The sequence below is a fragment of the Myotis brandtii genome, unplaced genomic scaffold (assembly GCF_000412655.1).
Source record: "Myotis brandtii unplaced genomic scaffold, ASM41265v1 scaffold244, whole genome shotgun sequence".
Taxonomy (NCBI): Eukaryota; Metazoa; Chordata; class Mammalia; order Chiroptera; family Vespertilionidae; genus Myotis; species Myotis brandtii.
In genome coordinates, this window is record NW_005359225.1 from 2,142,296 (window position 1) to 2,168,169 (window position 25,874).

Here is a 25,874-nt window from a genome sequence, read left to right on the forward strand (position 1 = left end):
GATAGATATGTGAGAGTTGCCTCCCCTATGTGCCCACCCTGACCGCTGATCCGACCCACAACCTACCAGGTAGCTATGTGACCTGACCGGGAATCGAACCTGAGACCTTCTGGTATACGGGATGTGGCTCCAACCAGCTGGGCCACACTGGCCAGGCCTATTTTACTGTGTTTTAAAAAGTGTTGACCATCTCCTCTCCAGTCCTGTAACGGATCAGAGTCAGCTCATTAGAAACCACAAGAGAGACTCCTGTGAACAAAATAACTGACACACTGACTCCGAAAAAACAGCAGATGGGGTAATTTAGGGCGAGGACCAATAGCCATTCACAGCCAAGCACATGAAGACTCTCTACACGTACATATCCCAACACACGTCCCAGTTGTGATATCCACATCACGTGCTATTTAAGATCTGTGAGCATTTACACATTTCATAAGGATTGTCATCGAAAGTGATTCAGACTTTTTAAGTTCTAGCACTATAAGAGGCAAGCCCCCTGCTATCAAAGGGAGGAATTATCCTTAAGGATTCTGCATAGCAAAGGGTCTTCATCATGACAAAGTGGGGGAGGGAACTGACGTGTGTCAATTGACCGAAATCACCAGGCACGTGGTTTAACACAATGCTAATCTATTATCGAATTTAACTTTTATAATTCTTATACTTCACACACAGCAGATGTTCAATTATAAAGGGGGGGGGGCAAAAGTAGGTGTATAGTTGTGAGTACACGAAACAGAGCTTATTTGTGTATTTATTAATTATGGTATTATTTTCCATACGAACAACGGTAAACCCACTTTTGCCCCACCTGTGTATGTTGAATCCATGAATGACTGAATGGCCTGAGTTTTTGCAGCTTCATTTTGAATATTGGGAAAATAAGTCCCAGAGATTAGAATTGCCCGTGCCTGATCACTCAGTGGGAGCTGGGAGCCTGAGCCCTTCCCCCAGGCACTATTGCCAAAACCGCATGAACTTGGCGGAGGAAACCTGTCACTTACCCGTGAGGACAGAGTGGAGTGACCGCTTCAGCCACCGTCCAGTCAGTACCACAAGGACGCATTGTGAGTTGGCTGAGTCTGCAGCCCCGTGAGGGCGCTGCTTCCAGGCAGATGATGTTTCATAGCACATGTGCTTTCTTTGATTCCCAGGAATGAATTCAGAGCATGGACGGACATCAAGCCTGTGAAACCAATAAAAGCGAAGCTCCAGTACAAGCCCCCCGATGATAAGATGGCTCACGAGACCAGCTACAGTGCCCAGTTCAAAGGGGAAGCCAACAAGCCAACACCAGCTGACAATAAGTTCATTGAGCGCAGAAGAATACGCAGCCTCTACAGCGAACCTTTCAAGGAATGCCCAAAGGTGAGGCAGGTCTGGAGGGGAGCCCATCAGCACAGCCTGGGATGGAGGGGTTCACTGCCACAGAGCATGGGAGCGGGGCTACTCCAAACCCTCCCGTGAGCCGGCCGGCCAGGGTGGCTCAGTGGTTGAGCGTGGGCCTATCAACCAAGAGGTCATAGTTTGATTCCCAGTCAGGGCACATGCCCAGATTGTGGGCTTGATCCTCAGTGGGGCATGAAGGAGGCAGCCGATCAATAATTCTCTCTCATAATTGATGTTTCTGTCTCTCTTTCCCTCTCCCTTTCTCTCTGAAATCATACATACATAAATATTTTTAAATCCTCCCTTATGCAGCTCACTGCGATAGAGGGGGCTTATTAGCAAGAACCTTTGATAAATTCAAAAGGAATGTGTAAAAGGAACATTATCTAAAATAAAAACAGTGTAAAGACTGGCAGTTGTGCAGAAAACTAGCTTCTGGTTTTGAGAAACCTAGGGGGAAAAAAGTGACAGAAAACCTCCTCTGAGCCCTAAATCCCCTTGTCATAAAATAACTGTGCTTTTGCTCCTGCAGTGCTGGCCCGGTGTTGGAGGCATCCTTGCCTGGCTTCCTTCCCACCCGACCCCTGCCTCATCCTCAGCTCCAGACACTTCCTCACTTCCCGGTCCCTGAAAATCACCTGCCTTTTCTTACCCTTTCCCTCATAAATGCCATCCACCAGCAGTCCTTAGTCATCACAACACACCTGTCATGTCAGCTGCAAGATGTGTTTTGAGTAATTTGTTATTATAATGAGCAGTTTGTGAATGAATTGCATTTCTAAGTAACTTACGTGGATTCAGGGATTTTCCTCTAATGACACCATTTTGCCTTGTTTGTATCCCAGAATGCATTCATGAGAGGGAGAAGCATGTTGGAGATTCCGCTGCTGACATAGGACTCATATATGCCAGAGCTTGTTCTCTGAGGTCAGGTCACATGGAATCGTGCAAATATCAGCTCTCCTATCTGTAATAGCAGAAAAAGTCGGAGACCCTAGACAGCCTTTTCTCTGCTTTTGCCCTAAAGTCTTGCACTCAGTGGTTTCCTATTTGGCCAATGCAGGTAAGATAACTAACCGACCCTGTTTGCCTGGACTCCTCTAGTTGTAGCCCTGAGAGTTTCATGTTTCATGAAAGCTCTGTCCCCGGCAAACCAGGCCGATTGGTTACCTTAGGAACAGGTCTTGGGTGACAGGAAACCTCTGGACCTCAGTGAGTCAGTGGCCCAGCCCAGGAGCCCAATGGCATCTCTGTCCACCTTTCACAGATGAGGTAGGACCCAGGATATGGGGTTGGCTTTGGACAAAAGAAGATTCAAAGGGAAGAAGGAGGAAAGATTGGGGAAAATAAATCTAGGGATGGATGGGCAGTGGCATACTGAGGGATCACACTCAGTGACCCCAGAGTTCTTGAGAAAGAGCAGGCAAGGCCATCTCCTAGGAACAAAGGGGCAGAGCTAGAGGAGGGAGCTTGGGGAGAGGGCATGGGCTTGAACAGCTGCTCGGGAAAGTACGGGCAGAGGAGCCAGCCTGAGAGGAGGAGTGGGTGCTGGGCAATTGTGAAGGCCTCATTGAGACAAGGTGCCTGGCCTGAAGCATCTCAGTGAGGGCATTTTTCCATCTGTGTGCACCATCTCAGAGACAGAAACAGAGGAAAGGTGGGCTTATGCTAACAAATCATCCCACAATCTCTGTGTTTTACATCAACTGAGGTCTATCTATATACTAGTATATGAAAGCCTAAGTGACCGAATGACCAAACTACTGGTCGACCAGTCACTATGGTGTGCACTGACCACCAGGGGGCAGACACTCAATGCAGGAGCTGCCCCCTGGTGGTCAGTGCGCTCCCAAAGCCAACCTCTCGCAGCCAGCCAGCCTCCCACGGTCCCTCCCCCTGGCCGGCCACCCCAATCAGCCCTAATGGCCACCAGGCTGAGGAAGCCCCCACCCCTGTGTATGAATTCATGCACCGGGCCTCTAGTTTCTTATAATACACATTCACCATGGGTTGGTGCAGTTCTCCTTGTCACTTCTGCAGCCAGAGACTCGGGGTGAAGGCACGGCCTCTCTGTGGTGGGAGAAAGCACTGGGAAGCACAGGCTGACTGAGTGGGCCTGGAGGTGACCCAGTCATTTCTGCTCACATTTCACTGACTAGAGCAAATCATATGCCTACCTGACTTGGACAGGGAGGGGAAGCAGATAGATAGTGCAAATAGTAGCACAGTCCACTGTTTGGGTGTCCGGGGTGAGATGTCCAAAGCCCCATGTGACCAGTGAGAGTACTGCCAGATGACTGACCAGGGGGCACAGAGGGTTCTAGAAGCCAAGTGGCCTGACTTCACTGAGAACACTTTAAACTCTGCTCCCTCAGAGTCAAATGTCGGCATTCCTATTATCCTTTCATTAATTGTGTCTTCTCTCTAAATTTTCTCTCCCAATCCCTCTCCTTTTGTATTTCCGTATTTTCCGTCTGTCTGTCTCTCCGTGCAGGTGGAAAAAACTAGTGTTCAGAGTTCCAAACCAAAAAAGACCTCAGCGAGCCACAAGGCCCCGAGGAAGGCCAAAGACAAGCAGGTGGTGTCGGGCCGGGCCTTCAAGAAAAAGAGCGCGGAGGGCCCCAGCGCCGCCCAAGCCCAACCCGACGACAAGGAGCAAAGTAAAGAGATGAACAATAAACTGGCTGAGGCGAAAGAGTAAATTTCACTGCACTTTCCTTTTATTCTTCTCTCTCTCTCTCTCTTTTTTTTAAACCAACCAACAAAAAAAAGGCCACAAAATTGATTAGAGGCTTCTCATCTGTCTTGGTCCTGAGTGTTCCAGGTGCCCTTTGGTTTGGTTTCTTTTAGTGGAGGAATCCTGTTTGTTTCCAAGACCTATGGCGTGCCTCTCCTCTGCGTGGCCCAGTGGCCATGCCCGGGGCCCTGGAGCCCCAGGCCGTGTGGCTCACTGGCTGTGAGACCATGAGCCGGTGAGGAAGGCAGGCAGGGCTTGGCGCACAGAGGCAATTCCCAGCTGCTGCGGAGGGAATCTCCCGGTTGTGCTTAGAAATGTCTGTGGGAGTTGTCCTCCTCCTATTCCTCCCCAAGGTCAGTCAGTGATCAATTTGGAACTTCAGGTAAATGTGTTCTTTTCCAAATTCTGAGAGTTGTCATCTGCTATAGAAGCTTAACCTGGACTTCAGCAATGGACAACATTTGTGAAAATGTTTTTTAAGAAATACAAAAAACACAAGAAAACCTTGGCCTTAATGTCAATACATTTAGTTGTGTCTGCTAAATTTAAGTCATTTTCTCATAGAATCTTCTATTAGAAACGTGTGGCCCCATTTAGTTTCTTATCAGTAGGCGTTACATTGTCCACCCCCGCTGATGACTGAAACTAGGGCAGGGTGAAGGTGAGGTGTCTCGACACTGTGGAAGGTGACACCAAGGCAGGGGTCGTTTCCTGTTTCCCCTCCGCAGGCTGCCTGCCCGGTGCTGCCGATTTTGCAGGGCGGCTGGTTACAGGTGACTGAGGAAGAAAGTTCAAGGTGTAGGGATAGTGTTTAGAACGTGACTCTCCTGCTTCTGGGAAACACAGGCAGGGAGTGGATGTAGTGCGTAGCGCGGCAATGTTTACTCTCCCTTCCCGACTGTTCTCGCGCTGCTCCTCAGAGGACGGAGGGCGCTGAGCCTCGGGTTAGGGGAAATGTCTGTGACTTAGCTAAGGCGAGGGGAGTTCCCTGCTAGGTGATTAGCAAGCATTTTTGACCTCATTAATGGATAAGAGCAGCTCGCAGTGAACTGTGTGTTGTGTGTCTGTGTGGCCAAAGCCTCCAGGAGCGGCCACGGCCACCTTAGCTGTGCTAGAGTCGTGTCGTAGGCGTTAGTCAGAGAGCTGTTGTGAAAACACCCCAAAATACCTGCCAGAAAAATCACATTTGCAAACCTGTGGCGTGTGTATTGCTCAGTATGATTTATTTCTCGTGTCCTTAAAGTGCTCGCTGTCGCCAGCATTTGGAAATCGCTGGGCTGTTGTATGACGCCAAGCCTCTGCTCAGCCTACTCTTCCTTGGTAAGGAAAGTAGTGAGGAGTGAAGTTCTCACAGTTCCATACCTCAGATGTTCCTTAGTCCTTCCGGTCTAGAGGAAGCAGGGCCTCCAAGTGCTGTCTCCTATTCTGACCATTTAAGCCACCAAGTCTGGGTTTGACACCATTTTGTTGGTCACCTTGGAGCTCATGGAGAAGTGCTTTGTGGATTCTTGAACATGTGCCATGCGGGCCACACTTCCTAAGAGAACAGGACTACGAACACCGAAGCCCTCGGCCAGGCCCTCTGCCGTCTCCCTTTCTACCTCAGGGTATGGAACTGTGAGGAAGGAGAGGTAGTGAAAAAGGTAGACGATGGGAGGAGTTTCGTGTTTCTGAATCACAGATTTTGACGCCTACCTGGAAATGACCAGAGTCGGTCGCAGTACTGATCCCAGCTATTTGCTAGCGAATCTTCATCTGAACCAGAGATTTCTATCAATATGATCTTAACTTTATGCAGATAATTTGCCAGTATATTCTCATTCTCTCAAGATTAGTCAGACATGTTGTTAGCCACAATTTGGATTTCTCCGTAGCATAGTCGTATATTTTTTGCAGATCAAGTAAATCAAACTTTACAATGCACAGGAAACCATTCATTCAGTATTCACTTCCTGAATGCCTGTGCGCCAGACACTGTCCTAGACATGGTGAGTCGTGTAAGTAAATCTGTCTGTACAGCAGCACAACCAGGACACCTGTGACTTGATCCCTGTGTCTGGTTCAAGGTTGTGTTGCCCAACTTGTAGAGTTCGCCACCCACCTGGCAGCCCCAGGGACTAAGTTCCCTACCTTGCTGCACCTGAGTCGAGACTTGAGATGACCTGTATAATGTCTTTTTCCACCCTTCAGTGTCCCCAGCTTTTTCACACCTGTTTGTAGTTCACTTTGACTCTTGAATATATCCTTTCACTGGCAAGAAACTTCCTTTGATTTCTACTGCTTACAAATAAAACTCAGCCGTCTTGTTCTGTACCCCAGACGTACGGATGGAAACTGTTTTCGGTTCCACGAGCAGTGTTTTGTCTTTGCCTTTCTGAAGGTGACCAAGCTCCCAATGCCTGTTCCTCCCAGTTTTGTACATTTCCCTATGGTTTCCTCAACTCCCCTGGCAAGAGAGCGAGGACTGAAGCTTTGCCACTATCTGCTTTGCTTGCCTGCAAAAATAATCCCTGAAGCTGGGCATGGGCTCCGGCAGCTCTGTGGTCCCCGCTGGCGTGCCCGTTTGGCCCACTATGCTTTTGCCTCTCTGAGGCAGACAGGAGTGTCTAATTCCGATTTTGTGGCCTGGGTTTTGTTGCATACCACAGATTGTCTATGTAATGTGTAGCGCACACCTCTCTCGGTGCTATTTCATTCCTGCTGTTAGTACGAAAATGACAAAACTATTCATGTATAGCCAATTGATTGTGACGTGCTTGTGGTCTGTGCCTGCTCAGAAAAACAAACAAACAAACAAACAAACCGTTTTTCCAATTTTAAATAAATACTAAAGTCGAACGCCACTTTCTTGATCTTATTTCCTTGGCAAGGCCCAGCTGAGTAGGTGAAGGACCAAGCTTTGCCATTTGAGCCACTCTCCACGAGAGGAGCTGTGCCCTGCAGTTTTTCTGGGGTTCTCCGTAATGCAGCTTGACTCTTTTAGATTGCCTCTCAGATACTAATTGCGAGCAGTCAGAGCTAAGTGTTGGGAAAGGCGAAGATGGACCAGGAGACCCACTGGCCAACAAGGTAGTGTAACATTTTGATCCCTGACCCCGTGTTGCTGGGGGTGAGTGACCGCCTGCGTTCAGTACTTCCTCTCCCCGCCGGGAGGCTGGGCCCGACCCTCTCCCCGCTTCCTGTCGACCAGCAGGACGGTGGGTTCTAGCTTTTTCTTCTCCCAAGGATTGGCAGAGATGCCTTCCCTTGCTCATTTCATCTGGTCATTGTGGAAGTGTCACCCTCGGGGGGCTGGCTCACTGTGTGGGGTGACAGTCTTGTGTGTGCCTAACATGGGGGTGTGGAAACAGCCATAAGAGAGGCCCACGTAAGGTAACAACAGAGCAGGTGGCTGAAAGCTCAGGTAAAGGACAGGCGTAGGAGTCGGAAGGCCTCATGGGGAGGGAGCCTTGGAGACTGGGTGGGGTGCAGGTGTGCAGGGGCAGGCCTGCAGGCAGGAGAGCAGATCTGGGAGGGAACCTCAGAGCTAGGCCAAGTTTGCCCACTTTGATTTCCTTCTTCTAAAGTGGGAGACACTGTTCTATGTGGAATCCCACCTCCCTTTTCCAAAATTAATTGAATACCTATTCTGTGCTAGGCACTGTGTTGGGCACTAGAGAACCAGGATGACTGAGACCCCACCTCTGACCACAGTGGGGCAGCAGGAGGAATTTGTTCTAGCTGGTTCTGTGGATCAGGGAAGACCTCAGTGGATGGGCAGGTGGCCAAGACATGCCAGACAGAGGGAGTGCACAGCAAAGGGGTGGAGGGTTCAACACCAGGTGAGCTCAGGTCCTGGGGCAGCAGTTTGCTCAGGGAGGGTCAAGGCAAAGGCTGGACAGTGGCAGAGGCTGACACGGGAAGGCCTGGTGCCATGTGAGCGGGCAGTTGCTAACTGGGATCTCCATTTCATACACCCAGTTTGCGCCCCACACCCTTGCATGCTCCCTGCCATCATGCTTCTCACCCACATATCGGGCAACAAGTATAGGTCCTCTCTTGCTTTAGGCTAGGAGCTCTAGGCTGGGTCTTTTATCCTATTGCTGGCCCCCAATTTCTTGGTTTGGGGGAGAAGGTTTGGTAGGAATCAATCAAGGGTCATACATATGAAAACCACCATATATTTGTTTTCTGGATTAATGGAAAAAGTTATACCCACCTGCCTGCCTTTGTATGAGGCAGAAAACAGAAAATACTGTTCAATCTATAAACCATACATAAAAACATATTAAAGTATATCATTCAGCTCTATTTTGACCAGTTAAGGATTGTTTTGATCAAAACCAGGGATTGAGAGAGGTGGAAAGAAAGACAAGAGAGAGGTAGAAATAGAAGCAGAGAGAGAGGAAAAACACATAAATGAAGACCCAGAGAATAGCCCGAGAGAAGGTGAGACACACTCAGAACCAGAAAGAGGACAGGAGTTGGCAATAGAGAAAGCAGGAGGGTGGGGAGCCCGGCTACCTCTCCCTTTGCAGCCCAGCAGGCAGGGCTCTCCCAGAGCCTCAGCCCGCACCCCTCACCATGCTGGCTGATGCTGCCCGAAGCCCAGGAGGTGGATCCATACTCATTACTAACACCACCTCCCTAAACCAGCAAACAGAATTAAAATCAGCCCTCTAGTTTTAAAATAGTTCATTATTACTAAACTAGTTATGTGTTTTTAAATTCTTCCTTAGTGTTTGTGTGTTCTTAGTGAAATTCTTCCCTCGGTGTTTTTTTTGTTTTGTTTTGTTTTGTTTTTCACTTGGGTTAAAAATTTATGACCTTCTTCTCATAGATTTGGGGAGTGTCAAGTCCCATTTCACAAAGCCTGGGACACCACCACCACCACCCTTACCATGTCTTCCTGGTTTCAGGTTCCTTTTACTGCTAAAATGTCTTAAAGCAGTACATTTTTAGGACCACAGATATAAAAACATTTCTTTCAGAATGCAGCCCGTGGACCATCTACAGTTAAGGCAAGGCCTGACCCTAGACCAGCCTGAGACCAGCAGGGTTTGGGCAGCTGTTTCAACTGAATGGGGCCAACACCCTCCTAGGCTCCACTCTTGCAGAACCAGGCACCTAGTCCATCCTCCTCCATCCCACTGCCACTGGATGCGGAGATCCCTCTAACACCTGGACCATCCCAGAATACCTGTAATACCAGTTAACGTCATTATATACGGGCATGCCCCGTTTTATTGCGCTTCACTTCATCGCACTTCACAAATACTGCATTTTTTTTTAACAAATTGAAAGTAAGACCCTCCACCAGCAAAAAGATTGAGACTCACTTTATTACAATGCTCACTTCATTGTGGTGGTCTGGAGTAAAAACATTATCTCCAAGGTACACCTGCCTGGATTTTATTATTTATCATGTGACTGCTGGTTAACATTGGCAGTGCACTTAGTTACCAGTTTCATGGCTGGAAATCAGTGCCGACTCTGCAACCTTGCTTCTCTAGCCTAATTGAGCCTACGTCCTCAATACGGGGACACTAATACCCACCTCGGAGCAGAGGAATGAGGATGAAGTGACACAATGGCTATAGGGAACCCAGAGTAGACACTAAATACAGGTCCTTTCAGACCCTTCCCCTTCCCTTTACAATACTCGCAGGGCCTGTGTTCACTATTAACGATGAGTACTCTCTGACAAAGCATGCAGTTGGGCAAACAATCGGATTAGGAATTCCAGCTATTGAATCATCTTGAGTCCACAGACCTAAACAATAGGATTCTGACAATTTATATTCATTGATTGCTCACAGAGTATTCCTTTCTGTGCCATTCCATTGACCCCTCCTGACGTTGTGGAGCAGGTGTTTGCCAGGTAGCAGACAGCAAAGGGAAGCTTAGTCAGCAGCGAATCAGGTTGCAGACAAGCTGGACTCATGCTGACATAGTCTGGTCAAGACGTACAGGCCCTCCAGAGGTCTTACCTAGATCCTCTTTCAATCTTGGGACCCAGTTGTAAACAGGGGAAATAGGATTTGAGCAGGGGTTCACACACAACTGGCTCAGACATCCTGACTGAATTGACCACTTGTCTCAGCCAAATACACCGGTTTTCCCCTTCAGGTACTAAATTGACTGGGTGACTAACATGCATGGTTATTGAATGCAGAATGATCCAATGGATTTGCATTCATAAGAAATATCCTTGGTACTGGAGATACCGAGATGAAACTGGTGTCCATTACCTGAGGCATTGGGTCAGACAGCACCATTTTGTGCATTGTATTTCAAACAGTAGAACTGAGCTTAACTCTCTGGCCCTTGTCCTCATATAAGTGGTCCTCCATCACTTGTGAACTTGGCATTGTATTTTAACTACCTCAACCCAGACACCTTTTCTGGGGCCAAGGGAACTTCAGATGCTGAGAGAAGTACATGACTGCCACTGCCACTGGTTTAAGCTGCCAGAGGGGTCTTTAGAACATGCAAATCTGACCATATCACACCCTGCTTTCCACCATCCGGGGGCTCCCGGCGGCCTGCGGAGCTTCCTGTCCCCCAGTGCACCATGCTGCTTCTCACCTCCATGCCTTCCCCGCGCCGCCCCACCTGCTCAGATTGCCCTTCTGCTTCTCCACCCGGCTAACTCATCCTTCAAGACTCCGCTCAGGGGACAGCTCCAGGAGGCCTTTCCTGCACCTCCCAGGCTGGGTAAGATGCTCCCTGTGTGTCTTCATCATGGAACTTACCACGTGAACTGTGTCACCTGCTCGTGTGTGTGTGTGTGTGTGTGTGTGTCCCACTGACTGTGCTCCCCCCAGGCAAGGACCAGATCCTTCAGTTCACCTTTGTAGCCCTCGGCTCTGGCCCCAAAGCCTTCCACAGAGAATGTCTTCTAAAGTGTTTGTTGAATGAATAATGAGTGAGGGAATGAGTGATGACATTCACCATCTGCCTCCATATTCACTACGGTGCCTCCATAAGGCTTTATTTTGCCTAATAACTGGCCCTGCTCATATCAGAGAGGTGGTTTCCAGAGAGGTCACAGCAATAGCAAAGCACAGAGCAGTCCACAGCTGGTTCTATAATGCCCAGCCTGCTTCTGTACTTCACGTAGCCGCTTTTCCTAAACAGCCCTGACTTCAAAAAACCACGGACTCTTGGTTATATGGTCATCTTAAAAGGATGACTAGTCCCACCCCCTACCCAGTGCAGAGCTCCCAACTCCAGAGAGGCGTCCCTCAGGGGCAAGGCTTAGGAAGAAGGGATGGGAGTTAGAACCAACAGGCCTGGTTCTAAATCTAAGCTCTACTATTTACTAGCTTGGCTTCATTTCTTTGAGCCTCAAAGAGATAATAATAATAATACAAGTATTCATCACTGGAACAGGGGGTCCCTCGGGGGTGAGGACGATGGAGCCCAACGCGCTGGGGCGCTTGCATGCACCACTCCGGAGACCAGGTTCAGAGACACAGATCTAAGTTTATTGAGGAAGTACAGCCGTATATAAAGGGGTAAGCAGCCAAAGCAATAGGGACACGCTTGCTATGTTATCCAATGGGCGTGAGGGTCGGGGCTAAGAGTAGGTGGCTCTTGGAGATTTGTCAGGCGGGCGTTGCCACTTCCTGGTGTGCCAAGGAAGCCTGTCCGCTGGAGTGTGCTCACAGCGTTGCTTCGGCCGCAGCACTGAGATAAATCTCTTGAGCTCTGCCCACACATCACTATCTAAATCTATTTGTTTCTCAAATTCAAAAAGTCTGAGTTTGGTCAGCAAGGGATGCAGCATTATTCGAACCTGTTTGGTCCCTGAGTTTGGGAGGGCAGGTGGATACCTGTTTGTGATTCACAGGACTGGTCAGATGGCCCAGTGAGAATGCCTGTGAAATTCCTCTGTAGACTGTAAAGTGGCAATAGTTCACGTAAGGGTCGTTTTGCTGACCACCACTTCCCAGTTACTTACCCTCCTTGGGCCCAATGGTGTGGTAGCTGGAGCAACATCTGGTGGATCCACTCCTTCTGCCACACAGCAGCCTGAGAGAAAACCCATCTAGTGTGGCTCTTGCTGCCCTGTCTCCTCCCCAGCCCTTCCCCTGGCCCCTCGTCTCTGAGCACAGCCTATAAATCACCCGGTACAGATTCCATTTCTGCAATTACACGTTCATTTTCATTGATCCCCTCTGGACACATGGAGCCAATTTTGACTAATTGCTCAAGATCCCATCCTTTGCTTTAGGTGAGGTGGGAGGAAAGAACAGAAATTGATTTGCAAGTTCCCAGGAGCACAGAGCTAGACATGAACTGAGCCATTACTGTCTGGTTGCCTTAGTCTAGCGCTTTGCATTTTAAAAAGGGTCATTAGCAGGATTACCAGATTCTTGGCAGCTCATTGAGAGAGTCAGCTATGCCCTTGACTTTGCCTTCTTGGTGTTAAAACAACCAAAGATGCTTCCTAAAATATTTATTATACAAGTAGGAATTTATTCAGTTCTTCTTAGGAGGTTATATCTAGAGAAGTTATTTAACAGCAAAAAGGACCACAGCAACAGCAGCACAGAGCGGAACACACAGCCATCCAGCCGCTTGGTGAGGCCGTTTCTCTGCTTGGGGAGAACGCCCGCCCGCAGGGAGCCTGGGCTGGTGGAGGAAAATCCGAACCAGGAATCTGACCAGGTCTCTGACTCCACTTTTGTAAAATGCAGGTAGGCACAGCTTACAGGGAGAGAACAAACATTTATGTGGCCTTTACACACTTGTTCTCATTTAATCCTCACCCTAGGGCTAGAGAGTCTGTAGGTATCATCCCCATTTATACATAAAGAAATCAAGGACTCAGTGAGTAAATGACAAAGTCACACAACTTGTAAGTGGTGAGCCGGGCTTTGAAGCCAAGTTTGTGTGACTAAAACCCATTCTTGGTCCAGTCCTTGGGGCCATCTGTCCGTGGGATCCCTGTTATAAAGAAGATGGGCAGCCTCCTGAAGTAGCAGTCGCTTCATCCTGTCCCTTTGCTCCAAAACTTTTGATGACTCTAACTACTCTTGTCTATGAAAAATGAGTCAGAAAAGGAGACATAGGTAATACCTTAATCAGTAAAGAATTTTAAAAAAGAATTAAAAAAAAGAAAAATGAGTCAGATGAAGGTCATAGATGCTGAGTTGGGTCAGCAGTTACCTCACCCCAATCCCCCAACCCCCTGTACAAAACTAAGCCTTGTGGTGGCAGCATTTTCCCTAGCTGTGGTCCTAGTTGCTCTTCCTATGCAGTGAGGCCCTGGGCTGGTAGACCCATTGGCAGCCGTACAGGTAGGGCTCACAGGTGTGGGTGTGGATGGCACTCTCAGACCAGGGTGCTGCTCCTTTCTGGGACTAGCTTCTTTGCCAGGGTCTGCTGAACGCTAGGAGGTAACCCTTGGGGCAGGGGAGCGGGGGGGGGGGGGGGGGGGGGGGAGTTGTCCCTCAGCCTAGCCTGCACCCTCTCCAATCTGTGACCCCTCACAATCCAGGACCGCTGGCTCCTAACCACTCGCCTGCCTGCCTGCCTGATTGCCCCTAACTGCTTCTGCCTGCCAGCGTGATCATGCCCTAACCACTCCCGTTCCTTGGGTAGTGGATACAGGAAGGGCAGAGGCAAAGGAGGCAACTCTCTCAGGAGATGTAGTTGGGATCTCAGAGCTGGGGGCCTGCGGAGGTCAGTGGCTCCGACCTCCTGCACCAGGCAAAGCCGGCCAGGGTGCTCTCAGACCAGACCCAGTTCAGTGGTCTGCAAACCAATTTGGAATCTCTGTAGCTGAAGTCACACCCGTGAGGGATATTGTTACAGAGAGGAAAGAGCTTGCCTGGAAGCCTGTCATCCTCGTTTAGGGACTTGACCTGGCCACAGCCTCAGGATGTGACCTTAGGCAACTTGCTTCCCCTTCCTGGGCCTCATTTCCACCCATAAGAGGGGGTTCGGGCGGCCCCTGTCTGCCTGGCCGGCAGGGCTGCTGTGAGAATCCAGGGTGCACATTGCATACGAAGTCCTGTCAGAAAACCATAAAGAAGTTAGTTGGGGAGGACAAAAGGGCGCCGAGGCCGTTAAAACGAGGAAATCTTTTGTGTCATGTGAATATGGTGGTTAGAATGTGATCTTGTGCAAGTTCTTTCTTCAGCTTCTCCTTTAGGATGGAAGTCTCAGTGTCTGACAGCCCCGGGCCAGAGCTCGCTACCTCTCTACTCCTATCCAATGGCCTGGCACAGAGCAGGTGCCTACTAAATGTTTGTGGAAGGGGGAGGGGAGAAAAAGGGGGAGGGGAGAAAGGTGAGGGATGCAGGGAAGGACAGCCAGGAAGGATACAGCAGAAGTGGTTTCTGGCCTCTAAGAGCCCCCATCTGGAGAGGCAGCTACTCAACAGTTGGCCACTCCTCTGATAGGGCTGCTGTGAGGGGGTGAGGGGATGGGGGATGTGCTGAGGGAACACAGGACAAGGAGGACCCGACCCTTGTCCTGTGTTGGAGGGTAGGGTGAGTTCACTGAGGAAGTGACACTGGAACCAACTCTTCAGTCGCTGAGGAGGGGTGGGTTGTACAGCTGCGTTGAGAGCAAGCTAAAGAGACCCCAGGGCAGGGGCTGTGTGTCCCGCTTAGAGGACTTCTCCAGCAGGGCCGTCCTTGCCCCTGGAGGGACCTTGGGCCTCTCTAGTTGAAGAGACACAGGCTGGGGAAGGCTCAGGGCCAGGGCTGACGGTGGTGCGGGCGCACTGGTGGCTTTAGAGTGCCCACGGCGTGTGCTTCCAGGTCTGTCTCTCTGCTCCACACAGGGCGACCCTCGGGTCAGGGCCCCAGTCTCAGTCACTCCGGGCCTAACACAGACTTTGTCCAGTGAATGGATAAAAGAGAAAAAAATAAAATAGAACACAGAGAAAAAGCTACACATCAGCCATCGGTACTCCCACATATGTCTGCCAGGTACTGCTACAAGCCAGACACTAGATAATGGTGATGCAAAGATGAACAAAACCTAGCCCACGATCTGGGGGATCGGCAGGTAGTTGCCAAGCACCATGATAATTGCTGCAACAGAGGCTACCGCGGAGTCCTGTGGGAGAGCCAGGCGGGAGCCAGAGCTCTTGCTTCGAGAACGCCTTGTCTCCCGCAGATTCTTTTTAAGAATAATGAGCCTTTCGAAGATGGTTTCCTAGGCACTCCCCCTGGGGTCTCTGTGGTTTCCATAACTGTGTTTGGAGCTTTGGTTGTGTCTGAACAGGGTGGCAGAGAAGAGGAGAGAGAAAACATAAAATTGCCCTGTCTACTGACATCCCCACCCCCACCTCCTGCCAGAGCCCCTAAGTGGCCTGGGTCCTGGGAGAGTCGCTTGCCCTCTGGGCGTGGTTTCCCATCTATAGAGTAACACAGTTAGACCACCAAGTCCCTCTTAGGAACTAACATTTACAAAACATCACCCGTATTCCATGGGTTATGCCATGAGCGTTCATGTAAACGAATCCTCCCCAGAAGGCGGGCACTGTGATCTCAGTTTATAGATTACGGAAACTGAGGCCTAGAGCCTGGCACGCCCATGATAACATCCCATGGCTATGAAGGAGCTGGGTCAGAATTCAAACCCAGCTCTCTGGCCTGAAGTCCAGTCAGTGTGCTTGCTCCTCCAGCAGGCTGCCCTTTGCATGATAAGAAATGATCTATGTGAAACACCTAGCAATGCGCCTGGCATGTGCTTATTGCTCAGGAAGTATGAGTTTTTTGCAGGCTCTGGAGGCGGGATTCAAGGACAGGGTCCACAGGCCCCTCATTTCTGAACGTGGCCCTACGGCAGGAGCATGGCCCCAGCTCTGATCTGCTTTGATGCTCCTTCAGGAGACCGTCAAGGGAGAAAACCCCCCACGTGGTGGATTATGGGATTAGAATTGTGTGCAAGGGCAGGAGTCAGTGGGAGGAAAGGAAGCCCTTTCTGCACATAGTCTGGGGCAGGGCTTGATGATCCAGCTTCCAGACTCTGATAAAGCACGGATCCAAAGTCAGTGTGTGTGTGTACCCAGGGGGCATCCCTGTCTCCATGGAAACGAGAGGAAGGGCAGAAAATCAAGTTCCTAAGACTCAGGGTGTCTCGTGTAACCTGGAAATATTGCATTTTGCAAATAGCACAGAGCCTGGCACAGAATAGAATCTCATTTACTCATTCATTGACCAGGTATTTATTTAGTCAGGGCCTTCCCTGAGCCAGGTACTGTTTTAGGTAGAGAATACAGTGATATGCAGATATGTGACATGGTCCTGCCCTCTGAATGCTTCAGTCTGGTAGGGGAAACATTAATCCAAAAGAATGAAGTAATTCACTGTGAGAAAGGGTATGAAAGAAAGGGACGCGGAGAGCCTGTAGCAGGGGACCTGGTCACATCTGTGGGTCAGGGGAGGCTTCCCTGGGAATGCACTCCAGGGAGCTGGGAGATGGAGGATGAGTAGGCATTAACCAATTGACGAAGGAGCAAGAGAATGTTCCAGGAGTGGCAACATGTGCTAAGCCGTAAATGGAAAGGAGCAGGGCAGACTGAGCAACAGAACAAAGACCTGCGAGGCTGGGGCACAGACGCTGGGAAGGAGGGGAGAGCCGGCCGGTCAGCCAGGTGGGGTATGTAACAGGTTTTACTCTTTATTCTGAGAGCAAGGGGAAGCCACTGGAGGGTTGTAAGCAGGGAAGGGATATGCTTTTTTGAAAGATGATTCTGATTTCTGTATGAAAAACGAATTGGATGAGGAGCAGGGGATACTAGTTAGGAAGTCCACAGGAATAAGGGCACAGTTGGTGAGGGGAAGGGAGGGAGGGAAAGAAATGGGACCATTCAAGAGATACATGTTAGGAGCTGGAGCAGATGGTTCTTGATAGTTGGGTGGAGGTTTTGATGAGAGGAAGGTCTTCAGGGTGACTCTGGGTTTCTGGCTGGGGCCACGGGGTAGCTGATGAACCAGGTTTCAGCAACAATAATTTGTGACTTTTTCCATTTGACCTTCTTTGTTCCAGGTACTGTGCTGGGCACTGGGGCTGCAGGCCATGAGGATGGCCCCGGCCTTCAGGGAGCTCATAATCTAATGGGGGAGACCTGACATGTAATGGGGGGCCCTATGAATGTGGGGAGAGACTGTAAAATGGTGCTGCCGTAAGGGAGATATGGACAAAACCCATGTGGAGAGATGTATCCAGGAGGCCTGGTGAAGAAGTGGAATCTGAGCCAAGCCATCAAGGATAGACAGGGAAAAGTTGATGAAAGAGAGCAATCCAGGTAGCAGACACAAAGAAATGAAAACAGTGGCCAGAGGACAGTGCAAGGAGGGTAAGGCTGCAAGGCTGGCCTCCACCTGCCCTGTCTTCCTCCAGGGCTGCTATGAGGATCCAGTGTGTGAGCATTTAGTAAACTGTTACTAGCTATTATAGTACTGGACTTACTCATGCGATGCCCCAAAGCACTTTACAAATAATCAAGAATTATGATTTCAGATAATAGTCCCTGACATTTGTACTGTTATCCCCATTCTACAGATGGGGAAACTGAGATCTATTGTGGTGGAGTAATTGCCCAAGACCTTTCAGGCAATAAGCAGCACAGAAGCTGAGATAAACCCAGCAGGCCATTTTAGTCTCTGAGAGGGTACACAGGCTGGGAGGAGAGGGGTCTGTGTCATATGCTGCCTTGAAAAGATTTGCATGTGGCTCAAGTTGCCAGATTTGGTTGTGCAGGTTGGGCCATGCCCAAGGACAACTGGCCTGTGGGCTGCGTGGGCCTGAATCCAGCCCATCTCCACTGACCAACCATGTGCCCAGTCCCCCCTCCCGCCGGGGCGCAGCTTTGTCTCCTTCACACAGAGGGCACTGTGAGTGCTGCTTCTGCCAGCCTTTCTGCGAGTGGTGGGGCATTTAACAGCTGGGATGCTGACAGGCAGTGTGGAACCAAGTAGTGGCCAGTCAGCATCAATGAGAGTGTTATGTTGGCCTTGAGGGCGGTTTTGTTCATAGGAAAACCAACTGAGGCTGCTGTGGTTTTTAAAATGAATGCTTGCCCAGTCAGTGCGGCTCAGTGGTTGAGCATCGACCCATGAACCAGGCGATCACAGTTTGATTCCCGGTCATGGCACACACCTGGGTTGCAGGCTCAATCCCCAGTAGGGGGCGTGCAGGAGGCAGCCAATCAATGATTCTCTCTCATCATTGATGTTTCTATCCCTCTCTCCCTTCCTCTCTGAAATCAATTAAAAATAGTAATAATGAAAATAAAAATGAATGCTTAATAGATCAAAGTAACATTTAAAAACCTAGTAAATTTTAATCAAAACATTTTAAGGGGGATTTTATAACTTAATTGCCCTGAATAATTTAAATTAACTTATAAATAATTTAAAATAAACTAAGCTTAAAATATGAAAACTATTGGATTGTCATAAGTTTCATCATTGTTTACAAAATTTATAGAATTGCCTTATATCTTTCCATTTAAAATCACTAGTCTAAATGATTCCATTGCACATTTTATATTGGAACCACAAAGCTAATCTGTTACATATTCTAATATGCCAAATTATTTTTAAATATTACAAATACTTTCAAACTAACTCTACACGGATTCTTCCTATACATAGTACCAAAAAAAGGTAAAACTATAGATTTCATTTAATTTACCATTTCTAATATTAATTCTAAACCTTCCCATGACCAGAAACACTCGCTAAAGAAACAAGTTTACTAAGCAAAGCAATGTAAGGTGATATATCCAAGCAAATTTTGAGTTAGTTTACAACTCGCTAAGAGTACTCACTAAATACAATTTGGGTGTGACCTGAGAGCCACTGCGGCACTCAGGGAAATGTATTCGGTGACTCCACTGTGGAGCTGGCCCTCCTTTTACTCTCCATGGCATCAGGGGATGCTGAGTCCATGCCCTGCCAATGGAATAGGTTTTGCAACCCAAGCCCCCGAGATCAAGTCAAGCCCTGGTCACCTTTTTTGTCTCCTGTCTCAGCTTGATCACTCTGCAGGATGATCCCCCCATTCATTACCTGAGAGGGTTCATCTAATCCATTTCCTGCTTGATTCAATTCTGAATTAGGTTTTTACTTTTCCTCTCTGGCCATCCACCAAGCACTAGAAGTATTTTAATCCCACCCTTGGGTTCTGTATGCCTCTGGTGGCCTTGCTGGCTCTCTCCACAAACACTAAGGTCTCACTGATGGTGGCCAGCTGTGTCCATCTGGCCAGAGCAGCTGTGCTCTGTGTCGTGCTGAGCCAGGGAGCCACCCTGGCTTCTCTCCATCCACTTTGATGCTTAGAGACATCAAGAGGGACTAGATGATAGGCTGCCTGTGCTGCCGTGTACTCTGCTGCTGAGAGATGTCAGTCTCCTGGAAGCTCAAGATTCTAACCAGTAAGAAGTTTCTGAATCAGGATGGCATGTCCAAATTTTAAAAGTCCAACCATGTGTAACTTTACTTCTAAGTAAATAGAAGAGTAATTGTAATATTATATAGCAATGTCATGGTACATGATCTCTAATCATCATAAATTTCTAAATAAATGTCATTATGTCCAATGAAATAGATGACAAACTTAAGGTCCAGAGAGATGAAACCATAGTGAGCTAAGAAAGTGTTACCAAGTAGAGGTCTTATTGGACCAGCTTTAATGAGCAAGTAAGACACAGTCCTAAAAGCCAATAGGAACTATTAAAATGCTAAGGTGGTTTGAACCTTAAAGACTTCAGTGGCCACAAAGTATAATGAGCACCTACTAAGTGCCAGGCACTATAGGGGAACGAAACCAGGTTCCAGAAGGCAGACTAGGGGTCACGCAGATCCTCGAACTTTCCATATCACTTGCCCTCTCTGGACCTCAGTCTCTCCCTCTAACAAGAAAGGGTGATAAAACCCTCCCTGCATACTTAGCAGGGTTGCTGGGTTGCTGCAATGAGCTATGGAGAGCAGTGATTTAGAAAGTGGAATGAACTGTGGGTGGAATGAGCAAGGGCTTGTGACACTGGGTAGTGGCCACTCCTGAGTGGTGACTTTCAGCCCGGCCTGCAAGGAAGGAGTGTGCATTCCAAACCAGACTGGCATGTCTGAGTGGGGCAATGTTTGCCCTTGGTGTCAGTGATGCCACCTGCTCTCCACCATGTGGGTGGCTCAAGGGATGGGGTGAGGTAGTGAGGTAGATGAAACAGCCTGTGAGGAGTCTGGTGAGGCTTGGGTTCTTGGCTACCGGGAAATCAGTCCCAGAGCCTTGGAGTAAAAGTGGACAAGGGCCCAGGTAGAGTAGAAGGAGCTGGAAGTGAGATGCAGCGAGGGGAGTCCAAGCCCGTCATCTAGCACAGGTGCAGCAATAGCAGTGGTACAGGCAACGATCGGGTACATTGTCCATAGAGAATTTAAAAGCAGTAATAAAACCAATTAGAAGCTGGTCTGCTTATTATTATCACCATGTGCTTGGCTGTTCTAAACAATGTCAGTGATAAAAACACCTTTCTGTTTGCAAGGGATGGGGGAAGGGGGACATTCCCACTGCCCTCTTTCTTGGCATGCCATAGGCCCCTAGCCCCTCCCCAAAGTTAGCCCTTAACAAGGGGCTCAAGAAGAAGAAGGCCATGAGGACAAGGAAAGAGCACGGTGGCCTATAGGGTTGTCTGAGTAGACAGCTAAGAGGGGCTCCCAGGATGGGCCCAGCTATCCTGGAGGAAGGAAGAGCGGCCTCGGTGGAGTGTGAGGTGGACGGGCTGCTGGGCTGCCCGCTGGAGGACCCTGCGTCCCATTAGAGCACTGCCGTTTTCACTGGGTGCCATCCTCTGTGCCACGTGCAGGTTATAATCAATTGGCAAACACTGAATGACTGGTTCCTGAACCTGCCCCTCACCTGACCCCACATTCTATACTAAGAGCATGGAAGTCAGATTCTCCTCCTGGCTCTCCAGCAAGAGCTGCCCTGCCCAGGCTCCACAGGCAATCTGTGCTCTGCCCCATCCCTGGCCTGAGCTCTGGCCCTCACAGTGACCACCTTTCTCTTCTCTGCAGGAGCCAGGTCCATCCCACCAGTGACTCACATAAGAATCGAGGTCCTGTAGCCACAGAGCCAGACAAGAAACAAGGTCCCGTGGGCCTGGGGCCTCTGAAAGATCAAGGCCCTGTGATCCAAGAGCCACGAAAGGATCAAGGCCCTGCTGTTCCAAAGTCTCTAAAGGATCAAGCTCCTGCGGTCCCAAGGCCTCTGAAGGATCAAGCTCCTGCGGTCCCAAGGCCTCTGAAGGATCAAACTCCTGGGGTCCCAGGGCCTCTGAAGGATCAAGCTCCTGGGGTCCCAGGGCCTCTGAAGGATCAAGCTCCTGGGGTCCCAGGGCCTCTGAAGGATCAAGCTCCTGGGGTCCCAGGGCCTCTGAAGGATCAAGCTCCTGGGGTCCCAGGGCCTCTGAAGGATCAAGCTCCTGGGGTCCCAGGGCCTCTGAAGGATCAAGCTCCTGGGGTCCCAGGGCCTCTGAAGGATAAAGCTTCCATGGTCCCCACAGCAGTTAAGAATCAAGATCACACGGTCCCTGGGCCTTTAAAGAATGAAGGTTCTGGGATCTCAGCACCAGTCAAGGACCAAGGTTCCTTGTTCCCGTTGTCTCTAAATAATCAAATGGTTCCAGCAAGAGTTAAGGATCAAGGTTCCATGGTACTAGAGACTCCAAAGGATCCAGGTCCTGTGGCCCCAGCACCTGTCAAGGATCAGGGTCCTATGGTCCCAGAGCATCTAAAGGATCGAAGTGCCATGCTCATAGCACCTGTAAAGAAAGAAGGTCCTATGCTCTCTGAGCCTGCAAAGAACCAAGGTTCAGTGGTTCCAGAGCCAGTCAAGGGTCAGGGTGGCGTGGCCCCAGAGCTTCTGAAGGGTCATGATTCTGTAGTTGTAAAGAATCAAGGTTCTATGGTCCCAGAACGAGTCAAGGATCGGGGCACTGTGATCCCCGAGCCCCCAAAGAACCAAGGTCCTGTGGTCCTTGAGCCTGTGAAGAATCCAGTTCCTATCATCTCGGTGCCTCTGAAAGATCAAGATCCTCTAGTGCCACCACCAGCCAAGGACCAAGGTCCTGTGGTCCCTGGACCTCTGAAGACTCAAGGTCCAAAGGGCCCGCAGCTGTCCACTGTCTCACCTCCACCCCCAGTCACGATCCCAACTGTCCCCCATGCAGAATATATTGAGAGCTCCCCTTGACACTCACCCCTTGACACCAAGGAAAGAGGTGGCAGTGAAAGTGCTCCCTCCCCAGGGTAGCAAAGTCTCACATTTAATCTGCATGAAACAGTATTGTATAGTCTTGCTGGAATCTAATAAAACAAATCCCTCTGGCTTAGCCGTGTCTTTCTCTGATTCCATTTGTGTGTGTGCGCGCACATCATGCACATTTTGTTGTTGTTGTTAATCTTCACCCAAGGATATTTTTTTCATTGATTTTTAGAGAGTGGAAGGCAGAGAAAGAGAGAGACATATTGATATGAGGGACACATTGATTGGTTGCCTCCCACACCTGTCCCAACCAGGACCAGGTATCAAACCTACAACCTGGATACATGCTCTTGACCAAGAGTCAACCCGTGCCCCTACAGTGCACAGGCCAACATTCTAACCACTGAGCACACCAGCCATGGCTGTCATTTGAAAGTGGGCATGCAGGACTCTGCATTACCCATCCAGGCAAGAGGAATCTGAGCAATTCCCAGCTCCTTTGAGTTGTCAGCGTGAGATGGGAGTGGGTGGGAGATGTTAGGAGATGGAGGATAGGACACTTCTCTCTCACCCTCCTGCTCTTCCCTTCTGACACCTGACGTGTGGGAGCTGGATGTCTCACAAGTTAACTCAACTATCTACCTGGAGATAGTCAGCTCCCACAGGGTAAGGGCGTCTCATAATACTGCTCCCCACCCCCGCACAACACATACACAATTCAGATGCAACCTTTTGAGTCCCAGGTTGTCACTTGTACTTCTGACTGGGTATGATTGGGGTTCTCACACCCCCTACTTAGTCTCAACAATTTGCTAGAATGGCTCACAGAAGTCGGAAACACTTACATTACTGGTTTGTCACAAAAGGATAAAGGATGCAGATGAACATCCAGATGGAAGGAAGGGGCGTGGAGCTTCTGTGCTCACAGAAGTTGGAAACACATTACTGGTTTGCCATAAAAGGACAGAGGCTACAGATGAATACTCAGATACAGAGGAAGGGCCATAGAGCTTCTTGCCCTCTCCAGGCGTGTCACCCTTCCAATAGCTCCAGCGACCCAGAAACTCTCCAACCCCCATGCTTTTGGGATTTTATGAACGTTTCATCATGTAGGCATGATCAATCATTAACTCAACCTCTTCTCAGAAGATGGGGTGAAGCTGAAAGTTCCAAGCTTCTACTCGTGGCTTCATCTTTCTCCTGAAGCTATCCAGGAGCCCACCAAGAATCACCTCATTAAAACAAAAGCATCACCCAAGAAATTTTAAGTGTTTTAGGAGTTCTATGCCGGGAATTGGGAACAAAGACCAACATATAATGTATATTTTCTATTATTTTCCAGGTCAGGTCCCATGAAAGCCTAGAAACCAGTACCAAATCACAGCAGGCTGAGCCCTTGGGTGGGTCAGAGCTGAAGCCTGTAGCGAAAACAGAAGCAGGGTCCCTGCTGGCTCAGGGTCATTCTGGGTAACAGTTGTTTGCCAAAGGCTCGGTCCTAAAGCTCATCCAGATGTCATGCTTCTTGAGAAAACCAGGCCTCTGATCAGAAGGGTCCCAGGACATCTGCTGATTCTCAGTAGCCAGGACAGCTCAGCCGGGGCTTCGAAAACAGTACCTCAAGCCCCCCATTCATTCCCACACACAGCAGACTTTTCCTTAGCAACCACTTTGTGTCTTGCTCAGTGCTGATCATTGAAGTCACTGTGGTAAAGGAGTCCCAGTGTTATGACAAGTAAAGGTTGTGTGAGGGCACGGGACAGCTAAAGGCCTGGTTTGAGAAGATACCTGGAGGGGGAAGCCAGGAAAGTTTCTCAGAGAAAGTGGCCATGGAGTTCAGACAGCCCGAGTAGGGGATGGGCAGGGGTGTCACATGTGTGGCTGGAGAACCAGAGTAAGCCCCTCCAGAGGTCCTTGAATGAAAGGAACCTGATTTGCATGGGGGTTTGACCAAGGGATGTAGCAGGTCTCTGGGCAGAAAACTGGGACCAGGCACAGGTGACCAGTTTTCTGAATCCCAGGACCTCGGGAAGGGAGTGAGGAGGTCAGTCTTGTGAGCTATGAGTGTGTTGCTGGTGGGCCCGGGAAGAAGACTAGGGGCTGCCGAGGGGCTGAAGTTCTGCCTTGATTAGAGATGTGTCCTGTGAGGATCCCAGTGTCTGGGCCATGATAGCTTCCCCTTTAAAACCCCCAAACCCTCAGGGATCTGGGGGTGTAGGGGGAGCTCCACCTATTGCCCTCACCAAAGTTGGCTTCCAAGGAACACTCATCCCTCTTGAAGATTTTTATGACCCTTAGGGATACTAACCCCCTCTAAAGGTCATTGTTAAAGGGCTCCCTTTAAAGGAGCTCAGCTTGATTCTTACAGAGAATCACCACAGGAAGCATTGATGACGTCCAAATTTTTCTGAGCAACTGACCCCAGGCCTGTCTCCTCACCCCTCTCCCAACAGAACCAGGGATTTCTGCTCCAGAAGCAACCTCTATAAAACACACACACACACACACACACACACACACACACACACCACTGTGAGGATTCTTCCCGGCCCAACACAGAGCTTGCTGCCCTGTGCGTTGCAATAGGGCCCTGCAGACAAGAAAGGGCCACACTGAGGCTAAAGGAGTCTTGTGTATGGACACCTCCCTCCTTTCAGTCCTCCCTCTGACCCACACACCTGGTCCCATTACATGCACATTCCCACGGGCCAGGCAGATGATGGTGCCATCCCTGAGATGTGTAACATCCTGGGGCAGATATCCAGGCCATTGCCTGCTAGGTTTCCGCCTCTGAAGAGAGCTGCTTCTGTGTTTATTGGGGTGTGTGTGGGGGGGCTCCTCACTGAAGCCCCATGTTGGGGAGGGCACACATTGAGCTCCCCCAGGGACAGTGTCTGAATGGAAAGACAAGTGGGCCCAGCTCAAAGCTCTGGAGACTTGTCGGAGGTAGGAAAAGAAGTGCACAAAGGAACTGAGAAGGGCTGCCCTAAACTGTAAGGAGAACCCAGGGGCCTGCGGTGCCAGCAGGGACTCCGTAAGGAGAGTGATGCTCAATGACACAAGCTGAGGGTGCCGATGAGGACCAGGTGGCTGTCAAACATGGCAGCTTCCACTTGGGAGAGGGCTGACCTGGGTCTCAGCCCAGCAAGTCACTTCAATGACCTCGTTTATCAAAGGGTCCTGGTCCTGACGGTTAGAGGAGATCCTAGATGGTGCAGGCAGCCGCCGCATCAGCCTCTCAGCCAGCTTCCTACTGCCCAGAAAGAAGGCCAAGCTTCGGTCCTGGGCTGGGGCGGGGAAAGGCGGGAAATGAACTAGATTCTCCGCACCCTGTCCAGATGCAGACTTCATTCAGGCCTGGTTCTTCCCTGCTGCAGCCATTTCCCAGCCCCTCCTAGCATCCACCATCTCCAGCCCTCCTTCTTGCTGCCCCTCCCCTGGGAGGTTTGGGGAACCCAGATACAGGCCAACAGCGACTCTGCCTGCACCTACGTGGCCCGCCTGGGGGAGGGGAGAGGAGGCTGAGAGAGGATGG

General features: G+C 49.7%; 1 protein-coding gene across 1 annotated transcript in view; it reads left to right on the plus strand.

The window, feature by feature from the left end:
- The window catches only part of MAP6 (microtubule-associated protein 6), a 76,702-nt gene extending 54,233 nt beyond the window's left edge, over nucleotides 1–22,469 (plus strand). Inside the window, exons 2-4 of the mRNA XM_014540407.1 lie at nucleotides 1,158–1,371; nucleotides 3,887–4,089; nucleotides 21,154–22,469. Coding sequence (XP_014395893.1) covers nucleotides 1,240–1,371; nucleotides 3,887–4,089; nucleotides 21,154–22,330 — 1,512 coding nt within the window. The 5' untranslated portion in view covers nucleotides 1,158–1,239 and the 3' untranslated portion in view covers nucleotides 22,331–22,469. The remainder of the gene's footprint in view (nucleotides 1–1,157; nucleotides 1,372–3,886; nucleotides 4,090–21,153) is intronic.
- The last annotated feature ends 3,405 nt before the right edge of the window (nucleotides 22,470–25,874 follow it).